Source organism: Candoia aspera, chromosome 16, assembly GCF_035149785.1.
Source record: "Candoia aspera isolate rCanAsp1 chromosome 16, rCanAsp1.hap2, whole genome shotgun sequence".
Classification (NCBI taxonomy): Eukaryota; Metazoa; Chordata; class Lepidosauria; order Squamata; family Boidae; genus Candoia; species Candoia aspera.
In genome coordinates, this window is record NC_086168.1 from 4,388,627 (window position 1) to 4,400,743 (window position 12,117).

General features: G+C 44.6%; 1 protein-coding gene across 1 annotated transcript in view; it reads left to right on the top strand.

The window, feature by feature from the left end:
* The window catches only part of LAMC3 (laminin subunit gamma 3), a 57,057-nt gene that overhangs the window by 5,729 nt on the left and 39,211 nt on the right, over window positions 1–12,117 (top strand). Inside the window, exons 2-3 of the mRNA XM_063316443.1 lie at window positions 3,423–3,727; window positions 4,967–5,097. Of these exons, the coding sequence (XP_063172513.1) occupies window positions 3,423–3,727; window positions 4,967–5,097 (436 nt within the window). The remainder of the gene's footprint in view (window positions 1–3,422; window positions 3,728–4,966; window positions 5,098–12,117) is intronic.

The window sequence follows — 12,117 nt, forward strand, 5'->3', positions numbered from 1 at the left end:
CCTGCATCCCATAATAATGGTTGGAAAATAGCTGTTGGGTGTCTGCTTGGTGGAAACAAGAAACATCTCCTTCCTTCTCTTTCCCTGATCCATGGCAGATGTTGACATTTCCCCTTGCAGTAGCTGACTGAACCCTGCGGTCCTCTTGTGCCGGCCAAGTTCCTCCTCCCTAGGCGTTGTTCATGTGGGTGCAATTACGGCTTTTTAAAATCTTGTTTTGAGTGGGTGTCCCAGAATAACTGCCATTTTTCCATGAGAGTTAAGACTCATTAGTGCCTCGCCCCTCCAATGCCATTAGCTAATTGTGCTGCGTTGGACTTCCTGCGTGATGTTGTGCCTTGGACCATCCATGTTTCATGTTGAAGACCTTCCTGGTCTCCCAAAAAAATGGCTTTGAGGCTGGTTTTAAAACCCCAGATTAAACCTCCCTCTTTCCAGAAAATGAACTGATCTGTTTCTGATTTATGTAGCTCTGAAACAGGCACAGCTGGGCATAATACTGCAGTGAATCATAGTTTCTTTTAACCATGGTTTGTTGAATCAGCCTTAATGTAGCCCATGGTGGTTTGCTAACTACAATTGGCTGAGTTTGCAGAGCACGCTAAGCCTAAATTAAAGGCACAGGCAACCTGAGATGACTCAAGGTAACATATGAATTCAGTCATGAAGAAAACAGAACAGAAATATTTTGCCATCTGTTGGGTGTTAACACTGGTTCCATTCATACAAACACAGTTTAACCTGTTTTTTGGTTTAATTTGCTTTGGTGTTGGTAGAATACATTGAACCAAATATACCCCAGTTGGTTAGTTTAAGGATCAGCATGAAGTATAAAACCAGCCAGGAGCAAAGATGCAGCTCTTGAAAGCAGCTGCTTCGCTACAGGGACTTCTAAAGGCCTCTTTTTGCTTTCGCAATCTTTCACAATCAAAAGATTGTGAAAAGAAGCAGCAGGGAAATGAAATGCTTGCAGGACCTCCAAAGCATTTCTTCCGAATTGTTTTCAATGGGTGAACCACTCTGTTAGTTCTTAAATACTTTTTAAACACTATTTTATGATATCAAGCTAACAGGGAAACACACGGGGTGTGTAGCTCTATATGCACATAAATGCATGTAGTAGTATTGGGGTCAAATCAAGCTGCCATGGTCTCCATCTTGACATTTTTGACCCCACTGTGGATGCCACCTTGAGTGTGTGGGTGTGAGTATCCTTGTGATGCTAAAGTCACATAGCACAGGGAGGGGAGAGTAAGCATATGACTTGTATTCAACCAATGTCATTTAATTTAAACAGAAATTAAATGGGATTTTTGTCCTGGCCCAGCCCACTCCTTTCTCTCCCCACTTTGTAGGCTGCACAAACACACACCCTTGCCCCTCAAAAGCCAAGTCAGCCCCTGGCATCCAGCAAATGGGCAGGACCCCCAGGAGAATTCTCCCACCCCCCAAAAAACCCATGCAAACATCCACTGGTGGCTTAATCTGTCCCGCTGTTCCTCTCAATTCTTCCCTGGCAGGGAATGGCTGGGGGCGGCTCCGTGCACGATGCTTTTTTTGGACAGGGTTCATTTGTTTGTTGGTCTGGAAGAAAAAAAGGGGCAAAGAAATAAACATTAGAGTTCAGATTGAAAAGATAACAACGGGAAAAGGAGATTTGCTGCCTGTTTTTATAGTGAGGACGTGAGCTCAGCTCGCTGAGAAACGGTCCAAGAAAGGAACAGGGAGGCTGCCCATAAAAATGGAAGCTTCTGCGCGCAAGGGAGACACAGGAAAGTTGCCACAAAATTTGGAGGAGGGTTTGCTGACCAAGATTCCCAATTCTTTGTCTCCAATGGGTTGTAATGCCAGAGCTACAAAACGTGCTTGCTAGGAATTCCAGCCTTTGACTTCCCAGAATTCTTTGGCAGAGTACTTGCTAGGAATCCTGGGAGCTGACCTTCCAGCCTTTGACTTCCCAGAATTCTTTGGCAGAGTACTTGCTAGGAATCCTGGGAGCTGACCTTCCAGCCCTTGACCTCCCAGAGTTCTTTGGCAGAGTACTTGCTAGGAATCCTGGGAGCTGACCTTCCAGCCCTTGACTTCCCAGAGTTCTTTGGCAGAGTACTTGCTAGGAATCCTGGGAGCTGACCTTCCAGCCCTTGACCTCCCAGAGTTCTTTGGCAGAGTACTTGCTAGGAATCCTGGGAGCTGACCTTCCAGCCCTTGACCTCCCAGAGTTCTTTGGCAGAGTACTTGCTAGGAATTCTGGGAGCTGACCTTCCAGCCCTTGACCTCCCAGAGTTCTTTGGCAGAGTGCTTGCTAGGAATCCTGGGAGCTGACCTTCCAGCCCTTGACCTCCCAGAGTTCTTTGGCAGAGTGCTTGCTAGGAATCCTGGGAGCTGACCTTCCAGCCCTTGACCTCCCAGAGTTCTTTGGCAGAGTGCTTGCTAGGAATCCTGGGAGCTGACCTTCCAGCCCTTGACCTCCCAGAGTTCTTTGGCAGAGTGCTTGCTAGGAATCCTGGGAGCTGACCTTCCAGCCCTTGACCTCCCAGAGTTCTTTGGCAGAGTGCTTGCTAGGAATTCTGGGAGCTGACCTTCCAGCCCTTGACCTCCCAGAGTTCTTTGGCAGAGTGCTTGCTAGGAATCCTGGGAGCTGACCTTCCAGCCCTTGACCTCCCAGAGTTCTTTGGCAGAGTACTTGCTAGGAATCCTGGGAGCTGACCTTCCAGCCCTTGACCTCCCAGAGTTCTTTGGCAGAGTACTTGCTAGGAATCCTGGGAGCTGACCTTCCAGCACATCAGGCAGCTGTGGGATCAAAGAAGAGCTGCTGTTGTAAACATTCCTGAGTGCTGTTTCTCTAACTGAAGGAGGAGAAGATTTGAGATAGTTCTCAAATTAAAAATACATCAGCAAAGGACGCATTTATACAGGGTTGCCATTACCTTGAGAAAACATCCTGGAGGAATGAATCCAACATTAGAATAACAAATCCTCCATGAGACTGCAACTCCGTAAATATTTATGAGTCTTTCTGCACCAGGAAGGCGTCTACTTCTGAGTAGATGTGCGTAGGAATGCATTTAAATAGGGCAGCCCCAACAATCACGGAATAAAGAAAACAGGGGCAGGGTGATTTAATAGGGATGAAAACCCCAGAGGAGGAGAACTCTTCCTAATAATCTGTACAGAATAGAAAACTGTATTTCCAGGCTTTGGGCAGGGAACGCTATCAACTGCAGAGTTCCTAACCGAAATATCTCCGGGCTGCCAAAGTCTGTGCAAAGCTTGTATACCTGGCGATAATCTGCACAATTAACCAAACCATTTTGAAGGAAGGACGTTGCAACGACTCTTGTTCTCTCCTGAATGGTTTCCTTCGTGGGGTTTAATTAAGGACTCTCCTTTTTTTTTTCTCCCCCCCCCCCCCGCCACTTTAGGGAAGTCTTACGAAATCACCTATGTGAGGTTGAAATTCCACACCAGCCGCCCGGAAAGTTTTGCTATCTACAAGCGTAGCCGGGCTGATGGCCCGTGGATTCCGTATCAATTCTATAGTGCTTCATGCGGCAAGACCTATGGGAAGCCGGAACGGCAGTTTTTGAGATCTGGAGAACTTGAGCAAGTAGCCTTCTGCACCGACGAATTCAGTGACATCTCCCCGCTGAACGGTGGCAACGTGGCCTTCTCCACCCTAGAAGGCCGGCCAAGTGCCTACAGTTTTGACCAGAGTCCCCTGCTGCAGGTATGAAAGGCTAGATAGGTAGAAGAACCCTCTATAATTCTTCCTCTTTTCTGCTTCCTCCCACCTCTCATTGCATTTGATGGAAAGGCATTTCTGAAGCAAAAGAGAGAATTTCTTGGAGATGTTTGTCAATAGTGGTGGAGATTCTGGTCCTAATGACAAGGTGGCCCATTTTATATGTTTCTGTAACGGTCTGTGGGAATGACCTTGGGAGACAGGAGGAAGAGCCGCAGACTAGACAATGGTCTGATTTTAAAAAATCTGAGTTTGGTGGGGGGTGGAGAAAGCACCTCAGAAAGGAACCCCCCCCCCCTAGTTTTTGGGAGAGTAGAAGTAAGAGAAGGTCTGTCTGAGATGCTTTCTCCAACCCCACCATTCCTTCAGACTCAGCTTTCATTTATCAGGCCATTGTCTAGGCTGCAGCTCTTCCTCCTGTCTCCCAAGGTCATTTCCACAGACCATGCAATTTCTAATATCTCTGAACGTTGAAAAAGTTGGTAGACCACTCCCCATCAAGGTGTTTACCTTGATGAATTCTGCAATATAACCCAAAAATTTAAAACAGTCAGTTGAAGCAGTCAACCAAAGCATCCATTGAAAGGTTGGATAAGTCTCTGGATCCAAACAGCAATGAAATTAGTAATTGAACAGTAGGAAGGTAAAAGCAGCATTCAGAATAAAGTCACAACATGAATGCATTGGCATATTATTATTATTAGAAGGTCTGGAAAAATTAAAATGATCTTGCCTGATGCCCTAAAAGCAACACAGATGGTGCAAGGTCGACCTTGAGTGACTTCTCATTCCAAATTCAGGGGGCTACTGTTGAAAAGTCCCACTCTTGAGGAACTACTCACCACACCTCAGAGGTTCTCTGGAGATGATCTTAGTATACAGGAAGGAACATGGTGGGGAGTAAATCTCCTGTTTTAGTTTAGAGCCATTTCTCCAGAGCTTCGCAGCTCCTCTGACTTCACACCCTCCATTAAACCCCAAGGGAGAGTTAAGATGTAAGATGGCTCTCTCTAGAGGCCTCCAATGCTCTTCTGTTCTTTCCAAGTTGGTCTGGGAAAGACCAAAGAAGATACAGGAAATTCAAAATTCAAACATGGACATCTCCAGTTTGAAGGATCTTGGTTAGTAGACATGGAAAAGATTCTACTTGGTACTCCTCAACTCTCTTTGCAAACATTCATTCCAGCCTAGCATGTTGCCTCCAGTATTTTTATTCCTTCGCAGGAATGGGTGACGTGTACTGATCTGCTGATTTCTTTGGACCGCCTTAACACCTTTGGAGATGACATCTTTAAAGATCTGAAAGTGCTTCAATCTTACTACTATGCCATCTCAGACTTCTCTGTCGGGGGGAGGTAAGATAAAAAGCTACAAGAGGATAACTTCTGAGTAATTTGGGGGGTGGGATGAGATAACGCTTATCCCTGGACAAAAAACATGGATGAAATTTTGTTTCCCATTTTTCATTCTCTAGATGTAATTTGGGCCTAGAAGTTAACCCTTCCCCAATCTAAATGTATCGGGTCCAAATTCACGTCCCTTCTTACCCCTCACTTCTTTGGAGTATCTTGTGAATACCGAGAAAGCACACTGCTTTGGCCATCTTAGATACTGAGAGAGGAGATAAGTGAGAACGGTCTTGAGGTCACAATGAAGAAATGGCAGAATGTTGCCCTTGTGAATCAATGGGTGAATCAAAACTTGACTGATAGGAGCCTATCTCTGAAAAGGGTGCAAATTCTAGCCTTTTAGCTTAGTTGCTGAAATAGTTCCCCACCCAACTTGTTGACAGTGTCAACTCTATTCTACTACCGTGGACCATGAGTAATTTGTCCACTGGACTTAAGTCATGGACTATAAAAGTGAGAAGGAACATTTTTTAGGACCATCTAGCTTGACCTAGCAGCAATCCATGCCTACAGAATTCCAACAGATGGTAATCCAGGTTCTGTCTAAACACCTCCAATGAAAAAGAGGCCACCACTTCTCAAAGTATCTATTCCACTCTGGAACAGCTATTTCCATTAGGAAATCTTTCTTGATGTCCAACTCTTTTTCTTTGTTCTTCATCCTGTCTTCTGGAATGAACCAATTCCCTTCCATCTTCTATATGACAGCCCTTCAAACCTGAAGATGGTGATCATGTCTCCCCACAGTCTTCTCCATGGGAAAGACGACCAATGCCACCTCTGTCTTTCTTCCAGACTCCTTATCATCTTGGTCGTTCTCCTCTGGAGAAGTTCCGGTTTGTTGATGACCTTCCTGAAATGCAATGCCAGAATTGGATGCATTATTCTAGATGTGGTCTGACCAAAGCAGATTAGAGAGGAGCGATGATTTCTTTGTTTGGAAATGGGCAATGCTACAAGATTAAATGGACTGAATTTCCTGTTTCCTGGTTTCAACCAGTTTGCTGCTTCCAACAAGCCAAAAGATTGAACAACAACAAGCTAAAAGATTGAAAAGGCTGCAGAACACACAGGGATTGTGTAGAAAGCTACTTCTGAAAAGAGAAAAAAAAAATAGTATACTTCAATGTTTCTATCAGCTTTAAAAAAAATAAAAACAAATTGTCTGATAATGTCTGAAGCCAAGATACAAGTGAATCTATTAATAAGTGACCCACAGTGGAAACTGAGGGATCTTTCCAACCAAAACCAGCTTCCTGTAATAACATATCAGTGACCTGTGTGTTTCCAACTCATTTGGCTATTTGGGGGATATTTAGTGCCTTGGACTTCAAACCTGATGAACTGAAATCGCAATTATGCATAATATATAATTATTATCTTTTTTTTTTTAATTGCAGATGGACTATCTTTTGATATAGTGATGTTCTTGGTGCGGCTTCTGGGGTTAAGACAGAGATCCCATAAACAGGGAGGGAATTTTCTATATTATCTTTTCTCATTTCTGTTGAGAAGGATTTCTCCTTGTTTTTAACAGTGCTACGCCTAGATTCTTCAGCAAAGGATCGTTACCTTGTCGTGGTGCTGGAGCTTGAGCACCTCAATGATGCCATGAGCTAAACCGTGAAGGGCCACCCAAGACGGGAAGGTCATGACAGAGAGGTCAGACTAAATGCGATCCCTGGGGAAGGTAATGGCAACCCACCTCAGTATTCTTGCCGTGAAAACTAAATGGATCAGTACAACCAGAGATATGTCGGTATACCATCGGAAGATGAGACCCCCAGGTCGGAAGGTGGTCAAAATGCTACTGGGGAGGAACAGAGGATGAGCTCAACTAGCCCCAGACGTGATGACGCAGCTAGCTCAAAGCCGAAAGGACAGCTAGCGGCCGACGGTGCTGGTGGTGAACGGCGAATCCGATGTTCTAAGGATCAACACACCATCGGAACCTGGAATGTAAGATCTATGAGCCAGGGCAAATTGGATGTGGTTATTGGTGAGATGTCAAGATTAAAGATAGACATTCTGGGCGTCAGTGAACTGAAATGGACTGGAATGGGCCACTTCACATCAAATGACCACCAGATCTACTACTGCGGACAAGAGGACCACAGAAGAAATGGAGTAGCCTTCATAATTAATAGTAAAGTGGCTAAAGCAGTGCTTGGATACAACCCAAAAAACGACAGAATGATCTCAATTCGAATTCAGGGCAAGCCATCTAACATCACAGTGATCCAAATATACGCCCCAACCACAAATGCTGAAGAAGCTGAAGTAGAGCAGTTCTATGAGGATCTGCAGCACCTACTGGACAACACGCCTAAAAGAGATGTTATTTTCATCACAGGAGACTGGAATGCTAAGGTGGGCAGTCAAATGACACCTCGAATTACAGGTAAGTATGGCCTGGGAGAACAAAACGAAGCAGGACACAGGCTGATAGAATTTTGCCAAGACAATTCACTCTGCATAACAAACACTCTCTTCCAACAACCTAAGAGACGGCTTTATACATGGACTTCACCAGATGGACAACACCGAAATCAGATTGATTACATCCTTTGCAGCCAAAGGTGGCGGACATCTGTACAGTCGGTAAAAACAAGGCCTGGAGCTGACTGTAGTTCAGATCACGAACTTCTTCTTGCACAATTTAGGATCAGACTAAAGAGATTAGGGAAGACCCACAGATCAGCTAGATATGAGCTCACTAATATTCCTAAGGAATATGCAGTGGAGGTGAAGAATCGATTTAAGGGACTGGACTTAGTAGATAGGGTCCCGGAAGAACTCTGGACAGAAGTTGGCAGCATTGTTCAGGAGGCGGCAACAAAATACATCCCAAAGAAAGAGAAAACCAAGAAGGCAAAATGGCTGTCTGCTGAGACACTAGAAGTAGCCCAAGAAAGAAGGAAAGCAAAAGGCAACAGTGATAGGGGGAGATATGCCCAATTAAATGAAAAATTCCAGAGGTTAGCCAGAAGAGATAAGGAATTATTTTTAAACAAGCAATGCGCGGAAGTGGAAGAAGACAATAGAATAGGAAGGACAAGAGACCTCTTCCAGAAAATTAGAAACATTGGAGGTAAATTCCAGGCAAAAATGGGTATGATCAAAAACAAAGATGGCAAGGACCTAACAGAAGAAGAAGAGATCAAGAAAAGGTGGCAAGAATATACAGAAAACCTGTATAGGAAGGATAACAATATCAGGGATAGCTTTGACAGTGTGGTCGGTGAGCTAGAGCCAGACATCCTGAAGAGTGAGGTTGAGTGGGCCTTAAGAAGCATTGCTAATAACAAGGCAACAGGAGACGACGGCATCCCAGCTGAACTGTTCAAAATCTTGCAAGATGATGCTGTCAAGGTAATGCATGCTATATGCCAGCAAATTTGGAAAACACAAGAATGGCCATCAGACTGGAAAAAATCAACTTATATCCCCATACCAAAAAAGGGAAACACTAAAGAATGTTCAAACTATCGAACAGTGGCACTCATTTCACATGCCAGTAAGGCAATGCTCAAGATCCTGCAAGGTAGACTTCAGCAGTTCATGGAGCGAGAATTGCCAGATGTACAAGCTGGGTTTAGAAAAGGCAGAGGAACTAGAGACCAAATTGCCAATATCCGCTGGATAATGGAAAAAGCCAGGGAGTTTCAGAAAAACATCTATTTCTGTTTTATTGACTATTCTAAAGCTTTTGACTGTGGACCATAACAAATTGTGGCAAGTTCTTAGTGGTATGGGGATACCAAGTCATCTTGTATGCCTCCTGAAGAATCTGTATAACGACCAAGTAGCAACAGTAAGAACAGACCATGGAACAACGGACTGGTTTAAGATTGGGAAAGGAGTACGGCAGGGCTGTATACTCTCACCCTACCTATTCAACTTGTATGCAGAACACATCATGCGACAAGCTGGACTTGAGGAATCCAAGGCTGGAGTTAAAATCTCTGGAAGAAACATTAACCATCTCAGATATGCAGATGATACCACTTTGATGGCTGAAAGTGAAGAGGAACTGAGGAGCCTTATGATGAAGGTGAAAGAAGAAAGTGCAAAAGCTGGCTTGCAGCTAAACCTCAAAAAAACCAAGATTATGGCAACCAGCTTGATTGATAACTGGCAAATAGAGGGAGAAAATGTAGAAGCAGTGAAAGACTTTGTATTCCTAGGTGCAAAGATTACTGCAGATGCTGACTGCAGTCAGGAAATCAGAAGACGCTTAATCCTTGGAAGAAGAGCAATGACCAATCTCGATAAAATTGTTAAGAGCAGAGACATCACACTGACAACAAAGGCCCGCATAGTTAAAGCAATGGTGTTCCCTGTAGTAACATATGGCTGCGAGAGCTGGACCATAAGGAAGTCTGAGAGAAGGAAGATCGATGCTTTTGAACTGTGGTGTTGGAGGAAAATTCTGAGAGTGCCTTGGACTGCAAGAAGATCCAACCAGTCCATCCTCCAGGAAATCAAGCCAGACTGCTCACTTGAGGGAATGATATTAAAGGCAAAACTGAAATACTTTGGCCACATAATGAGAAGACAGGACACCCTGGAGAAGATGCTGATGCTAGGGAGAGTGGAAGGCAAAAGGAAGAGGGGCCGACCAAGGGCAAGATGGATGGATGATATTCTAGAGGTGACGGACTCGTCCCTGGGGGAGCTGGGGGTGTTGACGACCGACAGGAAGCTCTGGCGTGGGCTGGTCCATGAAGTCACGAAGAGTCGGAAGCGACTAAACGAATAGACACACACGCCTAGATTAAATCTGCCGTAGAATTTTTGTCTTCCCCTTCAAACCTGAAATCCAGCAGTTCCTACCCCAGCTGAAGAAAAGTAAATAATGCCCTCTAACAGCTGCGTAAAGACGATGTCTCTCTTATTTCAGATACCGAAGTTTCACACGGCATGCATGTCAGAGGGTTACAGAAATAATCCACAAGGGCATGGTTAAAGCATATTTAAGCAGAAATGCTCAATATAACACCTCTGCCAAGATGCTCATAAACTCACAGTGAGATTCAAGGAAGACATCCTATCCATATATTTGATCTGGGAGTGAGGCATTAAAATGTTATTAAAGCACTGTAACACACAATTAATGTATTCCTGAAATACCATTAAAAATCACTCAAGTTCAGCCCAACGAAGAAGGATTGGTTGGAGAGGACATTCAGCAATTTAAAATAGTGGAACCTGCAACTGCTTCTTCTTCACTAAGTTCATTATTTTCCCACTAACCCTTTGTCACATCCCATTCTTTATCCCCTTCAGGTTGAACGAATTGCAGCAATGGCGAGCCCAATCATCTTTTCCATTCATAAAATTGATTAAACGTTGACCGTTTTTCATGAAAAGGCCCCTTTCCTTTCCCTGCCAGATCTCCCTTGAATATATTTTGCGTTTGCTGCGCTTGGAAAGAGAGGACATATATTTTCTTTAGACTCTTACACTGACGTGATGGTTCGGCACAGTATGAGGTTTTTAAATGAGGTGGGTTACACCTTGCGAATTAAATATGATGTATGCTTTCCCTTGAGGTGGAGACGAAAGGACAGGAAAATATTCCCCGGTGGTCTGTTCTAAAAAAAATCCTGTCTTTGGCCTCTGCCTTGCTAAGTTTCACTGCCCTGGCTTAGCCAGAGCCCTGAAACAGCATCCTGCAGTAAAAGGAAACGGATTTCTTATAAACTTTCATCCAGGACCACCCTGGTTTTATTTCTCACTCATCCCAGACAGCTGGAACTTTTTAATCAGCTGAAAAGGCTATCAACCCATAGTTGGTCCTATATCCCAGAAGCAGGGGTCAGGGTGATGCTCTGCAGAAAGTAGGATACCGTGCAACTTGATTTGTGTTGCTGTTCTCCAACTATGCTGATAGCGTGTTCCCTATCTTCCCGACTGTTCGTTCCAAAGGGAGGAAGTTTGGAAAGAAGAGGCAATGGGGGCACTGTAAAAGTTGGGTGTGTAGTAATCGGGCTGGGGTTTAACAGCTGCCAGCCTCACCAGATGGACCAAACAGGAAACACGACCAGATGAGCTAATTCTACTTTACTGTAAGGCTACATTAACAGAATCTTGCAAGTCTGAAAGTGCAATTCTCCCACCGTCTCCTTTACAGCCCAGGAAACTAGGGAGGGTCCCTTCTGAGCCTCTTTCTCCACCCATTAAGCAGCTGTGAGCTGTGCCCTCTCTTATCTGGCCATTCCCTTGGCAGTGTCTCTTCGCCCCATCTCCCAAGGTCATTCCCACATACCATTACAAAGCTCTTCTCCCCTCCTCTCCTTTTACTCTCTGGAAAACTAGGGAGGGTCCCTTCTGAGCCTCTCTCTCCACCCACTATGCAGCTGTGGGCTCAGCTGCCTCTTATCTGACTATTCCCTAGGCAGAGTCTCTTTACCTAGTCTCCCAAGGTCATTCCCACATATCATTACTACAGCTTTCCCCAGGAATGTAGTGACTATAGCGGGATGGAATTTTCTAGTTGTTCTACTCAGAGGTGTAGTGGTATGCCAAATGGGACAGTGGTTGTGGTGTGGTATAATCCATAGTACAATGGTGTGTGGGAATGACCTTGGGAGACAGGGGAAAGAGCCGCAGCTAGGACAATGGTCAGACAAGAGACATCTCAGCCCATAGAAGGGATGCGGATGGAGAGGACATCACAGAAGGGACCCTCCCTAATTTTGGGGGGAGTAAAAGTAAGGGAGGGGAGATGTACATTCAGACTTGCAAGTTTCTGTTACTGGAACCTTACAATAAAGTTAGTGTTAGTACTCATGGTTGGTGCTTCTTGTCTGGACTACCTCAAAGGGCTGACACACAGAAGTTATGCCCAGTGGTAAAAGGAAAGAAATTGTACCCAGTTGGAGGAGAACGATGGTTAAAGTATTGGAGTAAATTGGTGGAGTAGGAGTAGAGTTTTTGTTGTTGTTGTTTATTCGTTTAGTC